Source organism: Dermacentor andersoni, chromosome 7, assembly GCF_023375885.2.
Source record: "Dermacentor andersoni chromosome 7, qqDerAnde1_hic_scaffold, whole genome shotgun sequence".
Taxonomy (NCBI): Eukaryota; Metazoa; Arthropoda; class Arachnida; order Ixodida; family Ixodidae; genus Dermacentor; species Dermacentor andersoni.
Window position 1 is genome coordinate 51,180,829 of NC_092820.1, and position 22,122 is coordinate 51,202,950.

General features: G+C 48.6%; 1 protein-coding gene across 3 annotated transcripts in view; it reads right to left on the minus strand.

Moving 5' to 3' along the window:
* The window catches only part of LOC129385789 (uncharacterized), a 202,226-nt gene that overhangs the window by 159,163 nt on the left and 20,941 nt on the right, over nucleotides 1–22,122 (minus strand). For all 3 annotated transcript variants that reach the window (XM_072289195.1, XM_072289193.1, XM_072289194.1), the window contains exon 2: nucleotides 10,278–10,397. Coding sequence is in view for 2 of the 3 variants with exons in the window: in XM_072289193.1 (XP_072145294.1) it covers nucleotides 10,278–10,379 (102 nt within the window). In the remaining variant the exon portion in view is untranslated. The remainder of the gene's footprint in view (nucleotides 1–10,277; nucleotides 10,398–22,122) is intronic.

The window sequence follows — 22,122 nt, forward strand, 5'->3', positions numbered from 1 at the left end:
TTCTATATTATGCTTGCAAAACACACCTGGAGACTGGCTGTCTTCAATAGGCCCTTTTGCGGTATGAGCATTTGACTGCTGAAAACAAGCAACTCCTTTATTGCGATAGCAGTTATATGGATACTCCAAGCGCATCTCTGACCCCGGCGTCACCGCGAGGTTTCCGTATAAGTTCCAAGGGTGTTAAAATCATGGCTGCGCGCCGTGTGCTGTATGTGCGAGTGAAAGCGTGGGAGGGGGAGCAAGCGATTGCGGCTGAATCTCGCGCACGAAAGGGAGCAAAGCCGGGAGGAAGCGCGCAATGTTCTGTCGGGACGGTAGGGATGGAGGGGGGCATTCTACTTCGGGCGGCCGCGCACCGGGCCGCTGTACCTTGAAAGACATCTGCGGTGGGGACACGGTCCACCGCGCACTATGTTTTCGCAGCTTAGTTCGCGCTGATGCGAGACGCAGCACGAAGGTCAGTTTGTTCGCTGCTGCTTCCGCGCTTCCCCGCTCCAGCGTTTGGGCAGCGGGCTTCCGTGCTCATCGGATGAGGCGTGTTCATGTTTGCTTGTTAATTTAGTTAGTTTGCTTATGTTTACAAGTTTGTGCGATCGATAAAACCACTAGCCTTACTTCATACAGCTGTCCTCTAATTTGCTATCGCAATTGATATGAGGCCTTTGGGGTGAAACTGCAACTTTTTACTGCGATAGCAATTATACGAATACTCCAAGCGGGCTTTTTCCATTGCCATTGCCGTGATGTTCTGTATAAAATCCCAGGGCGATCTCATCGTCGCCGCGCGTCGTGTGCTGTATGTGCGAGTGAAAACACGCGAGGCAAGACGACGGTTGCGGCTCAATCTGGAGTGCGTGAACGAAGAAATCGGAGAGCAACGCGACGTTTTCCGCCGCGCGAAAGGCCTTGGGGAGATGGGAGGGAGGATTAGTGGGGCGGCGTTGTGCTCCGGCAGCCACAGCGCCTTTGGCGACAGTGCGCAATCGGAACTGATGATCGCGGCTCAATCTGGAGTGCCATATATGGAGGCAAGCGGCGGAGGCAGCGCGGGAGGGAGGGTGGCCGGCTGCGACTGCGCCAGCATGCGTGTAATGTACAGCCGCGCGCGGTCGGGCGAGCCGTGTCTTGAATATGATCGGCAGACGGCTCATACCTTTCCGCGCGTCATACCCTTGCGTTGAAGCGGCCGACCGAACGAAGGTCACTTCGTTCAATGGAGGCCACGACGCTAGGGGGCCAAACGGAGCGGTCACGCTTCGCATGAGCTCCTGCCCCGACGCCTCATTACACCTGGAAAACCTCGACGTCGCCGAAGATGCAGTGCTCTATCGTCCTCTACTAATCAAGCGAAACCCATGAATAACAGGCTTTCGACCGTAAGTCCATATTTCCCGTTCTCTGCTTGTTCGAAGATTCGCGAAGAAGAACGCTGCTCTAAGCCTAGGCGGCTTCGGGCCGTCGGCCCGACAGAAAGCTGCTTCAGCTCGTGCTGGACGTGTCAGGATGGCTGACGACGACGCGTCTGCTACGATCGGAGCCACGACGCCGATCGAAAAGAACCCCCAACGCGACGACAACGCTACAGACCTCTCGCAAAAGAAAACCCTTGACAACGGGGGATGGTTTAGCGCAAAATACCACAACTCAAGGCTGATCACTGTTCCGGATACCGGGACCGAAGCGGTCGACAAATCAGCACCGAGCCAGCCCAAACTAAAGGAGAATCCCATCCGCCATGAGAAGCTACCTCCACTGCCGAAGACCGTTTTCAAAGTCATCATTAGACCGAAGAATGGGCTCAACATCAGTCAACTGAGCGCGCATCAGATGGCCCGGGCTATAGCCAACGCATGTGGAAACCCAGACATGTGCAACGAAGGCAACTTGCTTATACGGTTGCGCAACGGATCGAACATCGCCATAATCAGCACGCCGAGCACGGAGACTGACAATGTAGCGCAGGGCGTTCCAAGTCTACGTTTTGGTGCGAAAGACTATGCAGTGACGGTGTACATGGCAGCGCCGGACAATTCGTGTAAAGGTGTGGTTCACGGACTGGACGCAGGTGCAACGCCGACCGAATTACTAGCCCACCTTCGGGTACGTACGCATGGAGTCAAAATACTTTACGTAAGTGAGAGTGACAAGAACTTTATTAGAGTGTCCTGAGGAACTTGACTGGGAGGAACCGAAAGCTCCCCGATCAAGTTGGTGGTTCCGCCCACGACGGGACAGGGAGATGGTGACTCTCCGCGACGTCGCGGGCCTTCTGGACGGCCTGTAGTTGGTTTGGGAAATCCGAGCTGTTCAGGAAGGCGTCTCACTTGGACTTGCTATGAAAGTCGGAGCCCGCGTTGTACGGGCACAGCCAGAGCATGTGGTCGAAGGAGCAGCACGTTTACTACTACGGCAGCGAAACACGTTGCTACCTCTGTCGGTCATCGTGGCAAGTTTGCTATACATGCTTCAAGCCTGGGCATAGGGCGGAGGTATGCCCGACACCTGACGACGTTGTCTGCTCGAACTGCGCCGAAGCAGTAATCGAAGACGGACACACCTGCGAGCCCAGGTGTGCGCTGTGCAAGGAAGCGCACCCCACACAGGCAAAGGAGTGCAAAAAACGACTCTGGAAATCGAGGGCGAGAAAAAAAGAGGAACCGGACGCCGAAGCCAGGGACGCCGGCGGACGTGGCCGGCCCAGGAGACGCTGGTTCAGTAGGGAATGCAGCTCGACATCAAGGTCCAGCTCAAGGTCGATATCCGCGTCCAAGACCAGGCAGGCTCCGGAAACGAAAAACAAGCAGCAGAAGAAGACCACGCACAAGAAGGAAGAAGACAGTAAGGTGAGCTAGAAAGCGCATGTTTTCTCAGCCTCTCCCACTGCTCCAAAGTACACGAACACGCAGAACGACGAAGTAAATGAGCTGAGGCAAACTATTCAGACTCTAAGGACAGAAAATACTGAGCTTTGACAGAAGCTCAACGAGCTCATAGATGAACTTAAGGCACTGAGAACAGGGCAGACGAACTCAAAGCCGGAAACAGACGAAACCCAGTCGGTCACCATAGGCCGGCAGGAATTCTCAACTGCCATGGTAGCCATGAACGATGCACTCGTGAATCTTAGCAACCTCGTTTGTAACATCCGAGAGGAGGCGCGCAAGGATAGAGAACGCGTAGTACAATTTACGGGCATGAAATTCAGAACTAAACCCTATACTAGGCCGTCTGCTGAGTATGGCGAGCAAGCGTAAACGCTCGGTCAAGTTGCAAACCCTCGATATATGGCAGTGGAACTGCCGTGGGATCCGCAGAAAACAGGGTCTCCTTAAACAACACATCACTAACTGCACAGCTCCACCACATATAATCGCCCTACAGGAAACCGGCTGCTCACCCACTCTTGCGGTCTACTCAGCCTATGAAGTGCTCGGCCAGAGTAAGGTCGCTGCGCTGGTTGTCAAAGCTGTCACCGTAATCAGACACGACATCGACGCAACGGATATTGACCACGTCTTTAGTGAAATTATTACCCAAAAAAGAAGCCAAGAAAGCATCTTTCTCCACAACATTTACAGCCTGCCCAGCTAGAAGAAAGCCAACTTCGGCTACCTGTTACGCAAGGCAGCACAAGCAGCAGGCAAGAAGGGTCTTGTCATCCTGGGGGATTTTAATGCCTGGCGCAAAAGCTGGGGCTATGTTAAGGAAACTCAAAAAGGCAGGGACCTAGCAAGAGAAACGGATCGCAGAAGGCTTAGTCTCATCACAGACCACGCCCAACCCACGCGAGTGGGGAACAGTATCAATCGAGATTCGTGCCCAGACTTGGCATTCGTATGAGGGGTAAGGGATACTCGATGAGGAAACGACGGGAAAACGCTTGGCAGTGACCACTTCATTTTGCGCATCAAGATATATACCTTCCCGATAAAGAAAAGACTTTGCCAGGCTAAGCTCACCGACTGGGTACCCCATAAAAAACTAGGGCGGAGTCCGAAGACACTGAGATAACAGACATTACGAGCTGGGTCGCAGGAATCAAGGCAGACGGCAAAAGGCTAGCCCGATTGGTCGCCCTCACCACCACCAAAGACTTGAAAAATTATAGACCGATCAGCTTACTGTCCGTTGCCTACAAAGTATTTACTAAGGTAATTGCAAATAGAATCCGGAACACCTTAGACTTCCGTCAACCAAAGGACCAGGCAGGATTCCGTAAAGGCTACTCAACAATAGATCATATTCACACTATCAATCAGGTGATAGAGAAATGTGCGGAATATAACCAACCATTATATATAGCTTTCATTGATTACGAGAAAGCGTTTGATTCAGTCGAAACCTCAGCAGTCATGGAGGCATTGCGGAATCAGGGTGTAGACGAGCCGTATGTAAAAATACTGAAAGATATCTATAGCGGCTCCACAGCCACTGTACTCCTCCATAAAGAAAGCAACAAAATCCCAATAAAGAAAGGCGTCAGGCAGGGAGATACGATCTCTCCAATGCTATTCACAGCGTGTTTACAGGAGGTATTCAGAGACCTGGATTGGGAAGAATTGGGGATAAGAGTAAATGGAGAATACCTTAGTAACTTGCGCTTCGCTGATGATATTGCCTTGCTTAGTAACTCAGGGGACCAACTGCAATACATGCTCACTGATCTGGAGAGGCAGAGCAGAAGGGTGGGACTAAAAATGAATCTGCAGAAAACTAAAGTAATGTTTAACAGTCTCGGAAGGGAACAGCAGTTTACGATAGGTAGCGAGGCACTGGAAGTGGTAAGAGAATACATCTACTTAGGACAGGTCGTGACTGCTGATCCAGATCATGAGAGTGAAATAATCAGAAGAATAAGAATGGGCTGGGGTGCGTTTGGCAGGCATTCGCAGATCATGAACAGCAGGTTGCCATTATCCCTCAAGAGAAAAGTGTATAACAGCTGTGTCTTACCAGTACTCACGTACGGGGCAGAAACCTGGAGGCTTACGAAAAGGGTTCTACTTAAATTGAGGACGACGCAACGGGCTATGGAAAGAAAAATGATAGGTGTAACGTTAAGGGATAAGAAAAGAGCAGATTGGGTGAGGGAACAAACGCGCGTTAATGACATCTTAGTTGAAATCAAGAAAAAGAAATGGGCATGGGCAGGACATGTAATGAGGAGGGAAGATAACCGATGGTCATTAAGGGTTACGGACTGGATTCCGAGGGAAGGGAAGCGTAGCAGGGGGCGACAGAAAGTTAGGTGGGCAGATGAGATTAGGAAGTTTGGAGGGTCAACATGGCCACAATTAGTACATGACCGGGGTAGTTGGAGAAGTATGGGAGAGGCCTTTGCCCTGCAGTGGGCGTAATCAGGCTGATGATGATGATGATGACCACCAGCACACCCGAGGTGGATAGCATCTTTTACACATATGTGACGCCCGACGGAGGCTGCTAAGAAGATGGAGGCGGCAGAAGCACAACAGAAAACTCAGACTAAAGATGCAATGAGCTGCAATGAGATGCAATGACTAAAAATGCAATGAGCTACAGGGGACCTTAGGCTGGAAAAAGACATGGGCGTTGCTAAGGGCTCTTATAGACCCAACCATGACCAAGTCAGAAAATTGTAAAACGACCCAACGGATCGCGCTCCCATTCCTAGGCACAGAACGGGAAATGCTAGAGAACGTCAAGCAGCGCTACATTGGGGATACAACAGACGTCGACTGCAGCTTGGCATGCACGGGCGAAGCAAATCCCGCTCTAGATGAACCCATTACCATAGAAGAAGTGTGACACGCTGTGATATCCGCCACAAAGAACACCACGCCAGGCAAGGATGGCATCCCCAACGCCATGATAAGGAACCTGGACGAAAACTTCATTAAACGATTTACAGAATTCGGAAATAAACACTGGGAACGGAGGACTATCCCGGACGAATGGAGACATGCGGAAATAGTAATGGTTCCGAAGTCCGGAAAGACTCCCTGCCTGGAAAACCTGCGACCCATTTCGCTAACGTCCTGCTTGGGAAAAGTATGGGAGATAATTGTGCTTCAGAGGTTGGAGACCCACCTGGAGGATAACAAGTTCATGTCACACACAATGTTTGGATTCAGAAAATGCCTCTCGACGCAAGACATCCTCCTGCGGATTAAGGAGGAGGTACCTACTACCATCCCGAAATACGGAGAAAATATCTTCCTTGCACCCATCTTAAGGCGGCCTTCGACAATGTAAGTCATAGGGCTGTGCTGGAGGGTCTCAGCAACATTGGTTGCGGGCAGAGAATACACAACTACGTCAAAGCTTTCCTCAGTGACAGAACCGCCACCATTGGTATAGGAGGCATCAGGACTGACACCTTCAACATGCCCAAAAAGAGAACACCGTAAGGCTCTGTTATATCCCCTACGATTTTTGACATCGTTATGATCGGGTTAGCACGGAAGCTCGAAAAAATTGAAGGGCTCAGGCATGCCATATACGCAGACGACGTCACAATCTGGGTGACCAAGGGATCCTTAGGAGAAAAACAAGACCTTCTGCAAAGTGCAGCAGATACAGTCCACGCATAGACTGAACACTGCGGACTTGTCTGCTCCCTGGCGAAATCCGAGGTGCTCAGAGTCTACAGAAGAGGATAAAATCTGCAAACCTCCATAGACATCTTCATAGGGGGGAAGAAGGTTCCGGAGGTATCCCAAGATCCTTGGCATGTGGATACAATGTAACTGTCGTGTGGATCACACAATCAGACAGCTGGCAAAGACTACAGCTCAGATCACGAGGATGATCGCAAGAATCTCAAACAGATGACGAGATATGAAGAAAGAGGACACATCTAGGCTAATACAGGCCCTCGTGGTCAGTAGGATTGTATACAGTGTCCCCTACCAAACACCGCTCGAGCAGGAAAAAGAACAATGAGAGGCAATCCTTAGGAACGCTTACAAATGCGCTCTCGGACTGCCGGTGAACACCTCGACGGATAAATTCCTTCAATTGGGCATAAACAAGACAGTGCAAGAACACATCGAAGTCCTTCTCACGCAGAAAATGAGACTCATGCTGACTCCAACGGGCAGGAACACGTTGAAGATACTGGGTATGAGCGATGCTTGCAGAGAAATTAACAGCACGGAAAGCGTACCTAAATATATTCGAGAGGTCATTGAGGTCAGCCCGATACAGAGAAACATGCGCCCTAAAGTACACAAGGCCAGAAGAAAGGCAAGATCAGAAGCACACAACAGATATTTCGCGGCGAGAAATGACGTGTGATAGGTTGATGCGACCACATACAAAGAGCACTCCAGGGCGGTAGTCAGCGTTGTTGATCACCAGCTTAGAGAAATCAATTGCGCTTCGATCAACGGCAACAACATCCTCGAGGCTGAGGAAGCGGCAGTCGCACTCGCCATCACCCACCAGGGCGAAGAGGCCACTATAGCAATACTTACGGACTCGCAAGAAGCGTGCAGAAGGTACAGCACTGGGCGCATATCCACTGTCGGCCATCCGCATACTCAAGACGAGAAAAATCACCTTTTCGAGATGCTTCATTACGTGACACCAGGTCATGAGACTGTGACAGGGTACCAGCGTGCCGACGCCAACGCCCGAGCATACGCCAACCGGGAGGCGCACCACGACGGGGAACCGGACACAGTCACCAGGCGCAAATTTAGAAAACCAGAGAGCCCTAAGGAGGATCTACCTCCCTCCCCACAAAGACCTTAGTAGAGGGCAGTCGGTTGCCTGGAGATAACTGCAGACTAATACATACTCCAATCTGAGTCTGCTCAGCAAAATCTATCCATCAACATATGACAATAAATGCCCGATATGCGGGGAACACGCAACGCTTTACCACGTTACATGGGCCTGCCAAAAGCCAAAGGTAGCGCCAGTACACAAAACACCAATACCGGAGCAGTAGGAGGCTGCGCTGTCCTGCTCGAAACCTGAAGAACAGCTCAAGCTGATCGACAGAGCTAGCAAGATGGCAAAGGCCACAGGGGCCCAGGACTAAGGGCTCCACCTTGGCCTGTGTACCCCCTTTGTGAAAATAAAGTTTTTAATTCATTCATTCATTCATTCATTCATTCATTCATTCATTCATTCGTTCGTTCAATGCTGCTGCCGCATTGCTCACTCCAGAGTTCCGACAGCGAGTGTCCGCGTCCTTCGAATGTGATGTGTTCAAGTTTGCTAGTGCGAGCTGACACCATATGTTTGTTAATTCAGCTACTAAGCGAAGGTTTTCAAGTTTATACTGGCGATAAGACTACCATCCTTACTTTCGTGTATATGTGCACTAATTTGCTTTCCAAGTCGCTGCTTCGCCTTGCGGGAGGCACTTCGAGTTTTTTCAAAGGCGCTTGCCCTACAGAAGCGAATGGGCTTTCCCGTAGACCGAAAGAGGTGTTAACAAAGCATGATAGATACTAGATGGACACGTCTATAGAATCTGTTGTGACTATGATCTCATTGTAAACATACCGATACATGTGGAACAAAACCTTTATGACCAATATTTTATTTACTTTATATGATTCCTTGTTGGCTATACTCGCGGACAACTTTTCTTGGCTATAAAGGGAAGGCTACGGAAACTAAGCGCGCCTCTTTCACCGTTGCTAGAAGTAGTCCCGCAGTTTTGTTCACGTTTTCTTAGTTGGCAAATAGAAAACAATATTATTTTTGTTTTTTGCAGCATATAACTTGAAACGATACGTAACATTCACCAGTCAGCTATTGGTATTTTATCGCATCTTTAGTTTGCTCATTCGAGTTTTCGCACACCAGAAACCGTCGCATGTTTTGCACGTTCCTCCAATTTGAAATGGCGCCCGTGTCTTCTGGTGAGTGTACGCCTCACGTAGTCCTTTCTTCTGGGTCGCTAATAAAGCTCGCGAAATACGAAAAAAATCCACGTGATGGAGCACTTGCGCAGTGGTACTGTGCTGCTCTCAAGCGTGCGGTCGGTGAACAAGGTCGGCTGCATCGTGACTGGCGACGAGGAAGCGGCAGGGCGTTCTTGATCTCATCGGCAGCGCTAGGCCAGCAGCATGTATTATCGCCATCATCCCACGGCAGCCGACCTTGTTCACCGAACGCACGCTTGAGAGCAGCACGGTACCATTGCGCAAGTGCTCCGTCGCGTGGCTTTTTTTTTCATATTTCAAGGGCTTTCCTTGCAACCCAGAAAAAAGGACTACGTGAGACGTATCCGAAAGGAAAGAACTCGATCGGTGGTTTCTGCAGGTGCTCTACAAATCTGCGCATCATGCTAGCCAATATTCAAAAAGTTAGTAATTATACTTTTAATTAATCATAGAGTTGTGGGGTAAACAAGAAATTGTCTGAGTTACTATTGGCTTTTGCGAATATTGTGCGTTCGGTTCAATTCGCTTCCGACGAGCCTTTCATATTTAAATTATTGGCTCAAGTTATGTGGGACACCCTGTGTATCTTTTAACACATTGATTCCATGCACAATAGCAAACACTGCTTATTGGCTTATGCGTAATAGCAGTAGACCTTGTTGAAGACAACCACAAAATCTCACCAGCTGACGAAACAAGCAAGGAATGCTATGCTATTGCCGTCAGAGTTGTTTTATGTTCCGTTACTCGTGTAGTAGAACGCGCCCTTATGTACTTTCGGAACTGGCTCTTCTTTAGCCAATAACATCCTCATACAAGTATTTCGTGCTTATTGCCAAAGAAAGGTTGTAAATATTTGAGCATAGAATACCTCCTGTACCTTTATAACGCAAGGAATATAATGGGCAGACCACTTTTGTTTTCGAAATGGCGATTGTATAACTATTCGTTGAATTTGCAAAAAAAAAGAAAATGTACAATACTGAGGCGAACGAGCCAACTACGGCTCTACGAATGGTCTCTGAAAGGTTCTACAAACTTTTTAAATATTTTTGTAGTTGCCAGACCTGAGAAGGTAATTGCTTTTGAGATAACTGACTATTCTGAAAACCACGTATGTAATCTTTGTCTGATATAGCTCCTCTCCTTTCCCGCATCACACGTGGTCGTTTGAGACACAGCATATTACCTAATCGAAAATTGATGACGGGAAATTGTGGCCCACTGTTCCCATTCACATTTCCCTACGAATATCTACTCGTCTAGGATGCGCTCTGATTCGCTGATACCTTTTCGGTACTCCGTACCTTCAGTGACAGACGAACGTTGACGAGACATTTTGTTAGACGACGAGCTGTGTCGAATAGTAAGTGTTTTCAAGGAACTCACGTTGAAAATTAGGTGTTGTCCTTCGGCTTCCCAGAATTTTTTACGGAGAGCGAGTACTTCCGTTGGCATGGGTGGTAGGTCATCATACAGCGTCTGGAACATCTTTTACTCCTGTTGAATCTGTGAAAAGGAGTATGGTATAAGGACAGGAGCAGTTAGTGGCATATTATTCAGTACCATTTTTATGAGCACAACGGGCCTAGCAGTTAGAAGTGATACGCATGGCGGACTACGTCAGGAGCATAGGCTGGTGTTCACATCGGTAACGCTATATTGGACTGAACGCCGCTCGAAGCAGATCAATGTGCCGTCAAGCCGAGCAACCCATCTGTTGACACCTAGCATAGGGTATATGCAGTTTTTGGTACCGTCCTCAGTGTTTGTTTTCTTGCTTAAGGCAAGACAAGCGTACAATTTATTGGACTCTGTTCTTAGTCCAGCAAAGCCTTGTCATTCCTTTTACAAATAAAACGAATAAAATGATTTGGGGCTTTTACTTCACTAAACCACGATATGATTACGAGGCATGCCATAGTGGGGGACTCCGAATTCATTTTGCCCACCTTGGCTTCTGGAACGTGCACCTAACACACGGTACATGGGCGTTCTTGTATTTCGTCCCCATCTAAAAGCGGCCACCACGGCCAGGATCTCAACCCACGTGGATACGCGGCCGCATCACCGAAACTCCCAAGCCACTACGCCATCCACGGTGGCTTTTTCGCTACGAGGAAAAAATTCGCGCTATGATTACGGCACTCCCTAAGGCGAAAATCGAGCGCAGCTCCTTAGTAGTTTTGAATTCCACCGGTTGCGTTCAGGAAACTCAGAAAACAAAGTTCAGAAAACAAAGATCAACAAGGGGACCCGTAGCTCGGGCAGAGCGCACTCTCTGGGGAAGCAGCTGACTTGGCGCATGCGCAGTGAGTTCGAAGCCCACGCCGGCTCTTTGTTTCCTGATATAGTATCGGCGGTCGCAGTCACTGCGTCCTTTTGTGGTGACGTCAACGGTGACCGTTTGACTGTGCACGCTACTGTGATGACATCTCATAGCTGGTCGTCCCAGCGGAACACGTCTCTTGAGACGCTCCTATTTCCCTTCTGATGCTTCTTCTGCACCTCCCTCATCCGCTTTCCTCATCACGCTTTCCTCGCTATCGCCGTCTTTTATGCTTCGCTGCGTTCCGGTAGTTCGTTCTACCGGTTGCGCTGGCGTCGACGTTCAACACAGGAACGGGTGTGTAAAAGCTGCACCCTAATATCATGCAGGCATGGGGTTGAAGAAGCGATGCCCTGCACTTAGTTGTAAAGACAGCCTGTTTTTCTCCACATTTCCCTCCAGCGTACTTGATAACAGCATTCAAAGAGCGTCAGAGGCTGGCGGTGTTAGCCATCGGCGCCGTGTCGATCCTTTGGACATGATTGGCGACGTTAAAGCGGTCAGCAATCTTTCTTATGGTGGGTGTGAAATTAGTAATGATACGTATTATATATTTTGACTACTGCTATCATTTTACTTCGTCTGTTTCGGTGGCGTGGCGTTGGTCGTTGGTCCCCAGTGTTGGCTCTAAGCGAAATTCGCTGCATAACACTGGCGATGCCTGCGAATTCTCGTAGCGATCATACACACATTTGACTGTAGCAGACGACCGCAGAGCAGACGTGCTTTCATACGGGCTCCTTGGCCCGGTGCCCCTACGGCCGCGTTCACTATCTAGAAGAGTCATTACAGCTACATGGTAAACACTGACACTTAGGTCAATATTCCGACTTCATTGCAGCTAAACGCGTGGCGATCGGCTAATAGTTTAGCACACTTGCTTTTTGTGTCTGGACCAATTATCTCAATTCGACCAATTGCAATACATTCAGGTCGTTATGGGGTGCCAAAGAACCTCTAAATTGATATGCAACCTAAGTTGCTCGTGCAGAAGGAATTCTGAGCTAATTAGAGTTGGTCTGCGTTCGTTTTAATGACAGTGCTAAGTATGTGGTCAGCATTCGGTAATACCTACTATATGGACACTGACCCATATTTTTATTCTGCAAATTTTTTTCTCAGAATCAAGGTCCCTTGGAGTGAGTAATTGACCCTGATAAACGTACTCTTGCACGGACTCTAGATGCTCTGTGGCGATCATGTTTTTTTTTTCCTCAGCCTATTCTTTTGCTTTCTGCATCCTACTTTTCGCGCTTTCTCTGTGAAAGTCATCCACCATATATCGCAGTTCGTTCTCACTGTTCCTGTATAAAAAACTGTCATCTGGAAATCGAAGGTTGTTGAGATATTTGCCGTTGTTCCTCAGTACGCACTTTCTTGATACGTACAATTCTACCTAAATTACTACCTATTATTCTACCTAAAGCACAGGAAGCAAGGTAACTGTGCAATGTTTGTACATTGTTCAAGATTCGCACATTTGCCTCCTCTGCTAATCATTGCGCAGTGCCTCGATGACTGACTACTGGCATCTCTTCCGAATCAAATACCTTTCCATAATAGATGAAAGCCGCACAGAAACCCAATTAAAGATTAATTTTCTTCTAAAAGATCTATTTTTCAATTTTATGTTTTCATGCAGCAACGCGCACTACTCTCCCTATCAGGAAAAAAGAGTCATGTCTCTGCCTTGTGTCGTTCAAATTTTACAGGGTAATATGTAGCGTGCACCAAACTTGGTTAAGCCCAAAGTGACAAATTTCTGTTTTACTTTTCCACTTTGGTTTTTTAGGAAGTGAATGTATAACTTATGTATTTCACTCACACCTTGTATGCTGACATTAAAAACAGAATATTTTACAATAGTTTCCTAATATTTTGCTTAAAGCTCACATACGAGTGGTTTAATGGCTGATCGAATCAAAGTGGATGGAAGCGGTCGAGAAAAAAAAAGAGACGGTTAGAGGATAGATGGAAAGAAAAAGAGGTAAGACGTTGATAGAACCGTAGTCATTTTAGGCCTAGGTAACTGTAAAATTTATATAGGCTGATCATTTTTAAGTGTTACGGAATTTTTAAAGATTGCCTTTTGTAGATAACGTAATTCTAGTCCTTGAGCAACATTATGTAAAGGCGAATACTACATATACGAGAACTAGACACACATATTTACCTAATCAACAAAAGGTTGCTAATTAGCTTCCTGAATAATTACATTGCGACAGATATTGAAATTTACAAAATGTATCCGGTGAGTTTGCAAGATATGTACACTCGAAATGAATTACCAGAGTGGCACCACTTCGGGAACAATGCGCCCTCAAAGACGCCGCAAAAATGCGCTGTCGTTGCATTTAATTTTTTACCAAAGCACTCATTCCTGAATTGACGTAAACTGACGTAAACGAAAATAAGGTAACTGTAGCGCTCCTGTATTTCGTCCCACAATTTGCGAAATAATTTCTCGAAACTTGTGGCTCTTCGTTGACTTGTCTGGCTATCCTGCAGTATGGCTTGAGTAAGCTCAGCTGCGAAAGCTGTTTCGTTGTCGGGGATGAGGGCTTCTGGAGCACCATGACGTAGCAACATGTTAGCAACAGTCCGAAACGGTCCGAACAAATTCATCCCCATCGCTAGGCTCCTTCGGCTGCAATAAACCCGCTGTCCTTGTCGGTGGTGTCTTGCGTTGCTGGCAGTGGCAGCAAGTCTTGACGTAGCGGGCGACTTCGGCAGTCACGCGCGGCCAATAGTCTTTACCTTGTATTGCTAGAAGCGTACGGGAAAACCCCAGGTGCCCCGGCTGTCTTATCACCCTGCAAGGCATGCAGCACTTCTGACCGAAGGGCTGCTGGTACAACGAAAAGGCAGTTTGCGCGGGCTGGAGAAAAGTTCTTCACCAGGACGTCGTTCCGTAAGAAAAAGTAAAACAAGCCGCTCATGAATACCCTCGGGAAAACGTCGGTCTTGACTTCCAAGCATTCAGCAAGGCTCCAAAGCCCCCTGCTCCGCTCAATGCTGCTCGGCAAAATCTAGTTTGCACTTACTGTACCTCACAAGACGTCCTCGTCTTAGTCATCGTAGGGAAGAGTGTTTGGGAGATCAAGGCATGCAGTCGGCATCAGAGTGTTTTTGACAGGACATGCTGATTACAGTGATGTGATATTCTTGTAGTCTGAGGCCCCACCACACCAGACATCTAGAAGGGTCCTTTAAATTCGCTAGCCAACACAACGCGTGATGGCCGTTGACAACATTGAACAGCCTGCCATATAGTTAAGGGTGGAATTGTGCTACAGCCCAGGCGATCGGCATCCTTGTCGAAATGCGCAAGTACAAGTGGTAACTGCGTGCGTCGTTTTAGTTAATTGATATGCGTCGGCCTGCGGCGTTTCCCACTTGAAATCGACATCACATTTAGTTAGATAAGCCAGTGGCTCAGCGATGCGTGAAAAGTCCTTGACAAAGCGCCTGTGGTACGCACACATGCCTACGAATGTACGCACTGCTTTCTTGCCGGTGGGTGGCTGGAACTTTGCGATGGCAGCTGTCTTCTGCGGGTCGGGGCGGGCTCGAGATTTTCAGCTGACGTGGCCCGGCAACAGCAGCTCATCGTAAGCGAATCGGCACTATTTTGGCTTCAGAGGGAGCCCAGATAACTTGATGGCATCTAGTACTGCGCCCGCCGCCTAAGCTGATCGCTGAAATTTCTAGCAAATACGACAACGTCATACAAGTCAACAAGACAGGTTTCCCATCTAAATCCTGTGAACGCCGTGTCCATGACGCGCTGGAACATTGCGAGCACCAAGCACAATCCGAATGGCATGACCTTGAACTCATGGAGCCCGGCTGGTGTGACAAAGGCGGTCGTTTCGGGATCCGTCTCGTCGACTTCTATTTGCCAGTAGCCAGTGTTGAGATCCATCGTCGAGAAGCATTTAGCGGTACACAGGTGATCCAATGCGTCGTCTATCCATGGAAGGGAACGTACGTCCTTCTTGATTTTGTTCAGTCGACGATAGCCGACGCAGAAGCGTCGGGTTCCGTCCTATTTCATCACCAAGGCTACAGGAGGTGCCCACGGGCTTTTGGAAGGCTGCATGATGTCCTCGCGGAGCATTTCCTGGGCTTTTTGCCGTATAGTGTCACGTTCTCTCGTCAAAATGCGGTAAGGGCTCTAGCGCAATGGTCGAGTTCCCCTCATGGAATATTCCGCGATGCTTTGCAACTGGCCTTTGTCGAATCCTCGACGATATCTTTGTATCGTCGAAGACTTCTGAGCTATTGCTGCCTACTCATAGGATACTTGGATTGGTGTCGAAGTCTGCTTGGGAACAAAGGTCGTCGTGGTAGGTGCGACAGAGTCTGAGAGGACAAAGGCATTGCTGGTTCGACAATTTCCTCAGTGTATGCGATCGCTGTGCGCTTGTTAATATGTTGAACTCCTGGCTGAATTTTGTCGGCATCACTTTCACTTTCCCTACGTGCAATTGAGCGATCCCAAATTCACGGTCGAGCATTACATGCTGGTCTCCCTCAATGACGCCTTCTACGTATGCGGATGTTTCGCTGCGAACAGAAATGACAACGCTGGAGTGAGGCGGGATGCTGACTTGGTCCTCAAGTACACTCAAGGCACGCTGACTGACTGGAAGACTTCTCCGTCGGTATCGCTTGGTCTCTAAACAACGTTGTTGAATTCGAACTCAGGTCGATGACTGCACAGGGCTGGTTCAAGAATTCCATCTCAAGAATTACGTCTCGTTAGAATTGTTGGAGGATAACGAACGTCGCAGGGTAGGTTCGGTCATGAAAACGAATTCTTGTCCTGCAGTTTCCTGTCGGCGTTATGAGGTGTCCTCCAGCTGGCCGAATTTGACGGCCATGTGAGCCGGGCTCAGCCACTGTATTGTCGGCGCTGCGGTGGTATGTAGCCTCTTGGCGACGATGAACGTGAAGGTCGTCGGGGTCTCGACTGCGTTGTGGCGATGCAGTTGGTGATGTCACGTGGTCGCTCGACAAACTGTGTACTGGACGTGTCAACGGTGACGCCTCACAGTCTGATATCGCTGTATGGGCACCGGAGGTAGACGTGGCCCCTTTCTTAGCAGTGGCAGCAGCGCGGGCGGTAGTCTGAAGTGCGGCATACAACGTTTTTGATTGCGTAGCTGCGCAAGGTGATGGGAGGGTGAGCTGGCAGCTGCTGCCGCAAACGACGAAACTGCGGGGATACCGGACCGTGGCACGGGAATGGAGGATAGCGTGACGGTGGGCTACGGCGGCGCTGGTTATCGCTTCCGGTTGAGGCCGTGGCGATTCGGGGACTCCAAGTGACTGCTGAATGTCCTCGTGGTTGATGTCAACAATGAACCCCACGTGAGGCTCCGTGGCATGGAACAACTTCTCAAGTTCCTCCCACACGACCGCTGTGATAGTCTCACGTAGGTCATCGGTGCGCAGTGATTGAACTCCGGAGTAGTTCAGATCGTACGGCGGTTGAATTGTCGGTTCCGCTTTTCCAGTGTTTTCTCAAGGCTGGTGGCTCCGCAAAGAAACTCTTCGACGGCCTTCGGTGGGCTTCGTATCAAGCTGGTGGAACGTTTTTGCTTCACACCATGCATCAATAGGCAGACTTTGTTCTCCTCGGGCATTTCCAGGGGGGCGTGGAGCGATAGATGGCTCATTACTTCTGTAAAGATGGCAACGTTCTCGTTAGGTGGCTGCACTTAGGCTTCATATAGAACATCGGTCTTTTATTTAAAGACGACGCTCGTGAACGTCCCTAAGAAGTTTCTGCGGAACCCGTTCCATGTTGTAAGGGGGGACTGGCGGTTCTCGAACCATGTCCTCGTGCCATTTTCCAACGAGGAGTACACGTGGCGCAGCTTATCCTCAGAGCTCCAGTTGTTGAAGGCTGAGGTTCTTTTGAAAGTCTTGTGCCAGGTTTCTGCATCGTCTCACGAAGCTCTGCGAATGGCAGGTGGCTCCCTGTGTTATAGAAACACGATGGAGTGCACTGAAGTTGAAATTGTGGTTGTTGACTTGGTAGTGACCTTCCTGGTCATCTCAGGCAAAATTCTTTGCTCTGCGGGTAGTTCTTGCAGCCTGCGGCTACCTCGCCGGATCTTGGTCACATTGGTTCCAGGTTTGGGCTTGGATCATGATTTTATTGGAGCGTCTTCTACATGAAATTACCTTTACCAGATGTCACGTAGCAGTGAAGGTAAAGAACACAGTAGAAATACTGTGAATGATAAAACTAACTTTTGTAGGGCGAGCCTGTGCCCACACAAATACGTTACACTCAACGCACAACGATGGTGGGGTACCAACACAGTCGGTGACTGTCGAAATCTGATTAGCGGGAGATCCACGTGAAAGAATGAATCAGGTGGAATGTCGATCGGCTGTAAGTACCCAGCAGGAAGCGTTGCTGGCTTTTTACAATGTTGAGAGGGCTTGCAAGCATCCACATAACGCCGTACGGAGCGTGCGAGGCCGGCCCAGTAGAAGCGCGCGCAGTCGCAGGCGCGCGCAGTCGTAAGTGCGAGCAAACCCAAGGTGTCCGGCAGTTGGGACCTCATGAAGCTCCTGAAGCACGGTTGAGCGGAGGTGTTGAGGAATAACATGGAGAAGGGGGGGACCGTCAGCATGAAAATTGCATTGGTACAATGTCCCGTCATTGAGGGCGAACCACCGTAACGATGGATCAGTAGGAGCAAATTCCATTTCGTCAGTGAGGGTCCTCAAAATACCGTCATGGCGTTGCTCGTTGGCCATGTCCAAAAGTTGGGAAATGGAAAGATGACTTGGCGGAAGCGTCCATGTCGACGTTGGCGGGCGTGTGTCCAGAATAACGGGACAAGCAGTCGGCGTCCTTCTGTAGGCGAACAGACCTATACACCAACGAATAGGAATACTCTTGTGGCCGCAAAGCACATTGTCCAAGCCTTCCTGTGGGATCGTTTAAGGACGAAAGCGAACAGAGAGCGTGGTGGTCCGTTACAATGGAAAATGGCCTGCCGTATATATAGGGGCGCAATTTCGTCACTGCCCACACAACGGCCAAACATTCGCGCTTGGTAATAGAGTAGTTCCGATCCGCAGTTAGCAAAAGAGGGCTAGCGTACGCGATGACACGTTCATGGCCGTGTTGAAATTGTGCCAAGTCAGCACCAATTTCGTGGCCACTGGCATCGGTGCGCACATCTCCAGGGCTGAAGTAGCGAAGTGTCCTAGAATCGGCGTGGTGGTGAGCATGGTGGGAAGGCGAGAAAAGGCGGTGGCCTGAGAGGATCCCCATGAAAATGGCGCACTTTTCTTCCAGGTGATCTGTGAGAGGGCGTGCTATGGTGGCAGACCGGTGCTATGGTGGAGAGCTGTAGACCGGCCTTGCGAAAAACTGCAAGTACAGCTGAAAGGCGCTCAATGTGTGTGCGAATGAGGGCAAGAACACAATACCATCATCTAGGTAGCACAGACAAGTCGACCACTTGAATGCTTGGAGTAATGAGCCCATCATAGGCTCAAAGGTAGCCGGAGCGTCGAATAGCCCAAATGGCATAATTTTGAAGCCTTAAACACCATCACGCATTATAAAGGCGGTCTTTTCACGATGTAGATCATTGATAGCAATTTGCCAATATCCAGGCCTATAGGTCGAGACGAAAAATACTGTGCCCCGTATAGGCTATCGAGGGCGTCATCGATACGAGGTTGTGGGTAGACGTCCTTCTTGATGCGATTGAAGTGGCAGTAATCGATGCAGAATCTCCATGAGCCATGCTTCTTCTTGACTAGCACGATAAGGGACGCCCAGGGACTTGACGATGGCTCAATGATGTTTTTCGCTAGCACATTGTCTACTTCCATTTTGATGAGGTGAAGCTCCGAAGCTGAAACTCGGTAGGGTCGCCGATGGATGGGTGGATTATCGCTAGTATGTATATGATGTTTGAAAAGTGACGTCGGCCTAAGGGTCGGTTGTTCACGTCGAACATATAGTTGTAGGAAAGCAATGGGCTGCAGAGATGTTCAGTCTCCGCAGGAGTGATATTCGGTGCGATCATTTTCCTAATGTCGTTGTCAGTACACTTGGCAGACTGGAAAGGCTTGCACGAAGCGTCGACGGCAAAAGCCTCAACGCAACGAACTTCTAACATCTAACATCTTTAAGGCAGCTAACTTCTAGCATCTTTAGGCAGAATTTGTTTATCGAGTCCGTAATTCACCACAGGGAGATACATGCGATTGTTCGTGACCCTCATTATTGTATGCGGGTAAGTAATGTTTTGGGTGAGAATTATGGCAGTTATGGGAGTGGAGATGTAATCACCATCGGAAGCTGGCGTAGAAGGCGACATTTCGATGTATGGTGTGATTGATTATGTGAAGTATGTGCGCGCGGCTGTGTTGTACTTATGGCGCCTTTTGGCTCTCGCGGGTGACGTGGAGGTAAGCCCGGGCCCTATGACTAAAGCGCAATAAAGTAAGCTTGATGCCGTGGCAGCAACAGTTCAGCGTCTTGAAGCGACCAACATAAGCCTTTCTGAGTCTATAAATAAGGTCCTGTACATCCACGTCACCTGTAGTTGTTGGCAACGAGAACGACCTTAAACTGTTGACTAAGAGGGTTACGGAATCGGAATCCAAACTTGAAACTTTTGCTTCTAATCATCACGTTTCAAACAAAATACTCACATCTCCAATAATCAGGACAAGGTGGACGACCTGGAAAATCGCTCAAGGCGGTCAAACGTGTTGTTTTTTGGCATTAATGACAGTGATGCAGCTGAGCCTTGGGAAAACTCAGAGCGGCATGTGAGGGAATTTCGCTCTCAAAAGCTTGGCCTTGTTGTTACCTCCGTTGCCAGAGCTCACCGCTTAGGACGTTTTTCGACAGACAAAAAGCGACCCATCATTGCAAAATTTAATGATGAAAAAGAAGTCGAATCTGTCCTTAGCCTTGGCTACAAACTAAAGAACACCAATTTATGTATATCACGCGATTACTCTGAGGCAGTTCGTCTGAAACGCCATGGACTGTGGCAGTTTTCTAAAACCATAAGGAAGGAGGGGGACCGCATTCGTTCATCGTTCAATGAACTTCGTGTGAACAATTATGTTTGTCTCTGGGATACCACTGGCAATCGGGCTGTGCGTGTGTCCGAGTCTTCTACCGAATGACACTATCAAAATCATCGTGATGCTTCCGATCGTGCACCAACATCATTGTCGGGACAGAAGTGTTTAGATAAGATGTGTTTCCTATACACTAACATCAGAAGCGTTACGGCGAAAAGTGTTGCCCTCTCCTCCCTTATTGACTCCACTGGAGCCTCGATATTAGCACTGACTGAAACGTGGCTTAACGATTATATTGCCGACGATAACATCCTTTCATGCGAATCAGGTTTCAATTTTTTTCGATGTGACAGAAAGGCCAGAAGAGGAGGTGGCGTCCGTATTACGGTGACGCAAGAACTGATTACCGTACCAGTTGTTGTTTCCTCTTTTCCGGAATGTATATTCATTTCGATAAAGTGCATTACTACAAATATAATTGCCGGAGTGTTGTACCGTCCGCCCGACCTGTACGATGGGTTTGCTGACAAATTTCGTCGCCTACTGACTGATGTGTGTACGCGTTTTCCAAATTCTGTCCTTATTTTCTTTGGTGATTTTAATTTCCCCAGTATCGATTGGGACACTCTATCTGTCTCTGCTAGTGATAAGGATGCGCACGCTTTTGTGCAGTCTTGTCTAGATTTTCACCTAACTCAGCTCATTACAAAGCCCACGCGATCCGCAGGTACCACTGCCAACATTCTCGACCTGACTCTAACCAATAATCCCGATGCTTCTTCTAAAATATTTCACCTTAGTGGTCTTTCTGACCGTGACATCATTACCGGGTGCATCAATCACCGTATGCTTGACAGGAAAACTACCTCAAAGCTGATCAGGTCTTATAACAGGGCTAACTTTGGCAAGATGAATGTTGAATTAACCACTTTTTCTGGGCAGTTCTTAGCTGAATGTACTTTCCATTCCATTGAACAGACCTGGACGCTGTTCAAAACAACTCTACTTAACCTCATTACAAGATTCATACCTGTTATCTAAATTAGGTGCAGTAAACGAGCGCCTTGGTTCAATGAGCGGCTTCGGAGAGCCAATAAAAAGAAAAAGCGTTTGTATAGACAGGCCGTTGCCAACAACCTATTAACTACGTGGGAAACCTACACGAAAAGCGACAAGGATTAATAAAGAATGCTGAAAGCCACCCGGCGCCAGTTTTACAGTGACGTCTTACCCACTGTGCTATCTCATCATCATCATCATTATCAGCCTCGTTACGCCCACTGCAGGGCAAAGGCCTCTCCCATACTTCTCCAACTACCCCGGTCATGTACTAATTGTGGCCATGTTGTCCCTGCAAACGCCTTAATCTCATCCGCCCACCTAACTTTCTGCCGCCCCCTGCTACGCTTCCCTTCCCTTGTAATCCAGTCTTTAACCCTTAATGACCATCGGTTATCTTCCTTCCTCATTACATGTCCGGCCCATGCGCATTTCTTTTTCTTGATTTCAACTAAGATGTCATTTACCCGCGTTTGCTCCCTCACCCAATCTGCTCTTTTCGTATCACTTAAAGTTACACCCATGATTCTTCTTTCCATAGCTCGTTGCGTCGTCCTCAATTTCAGCAGCACCCTTTTCGTAAGCCTCCAGGTTTCTGCCCCATACGTGAGTACTGGTAAGACACAGCTGTTATACACTTTTCTCTTGAGGCATAGTGGCAACCTGCTGTTCATGATTTGAGAATGCCTGCCAAACGCCCCCCCCCCCCCCCCCCCCGCCCATTCTTATTCTTCTGGTTATTTCTTTCTCATGATGATCCGG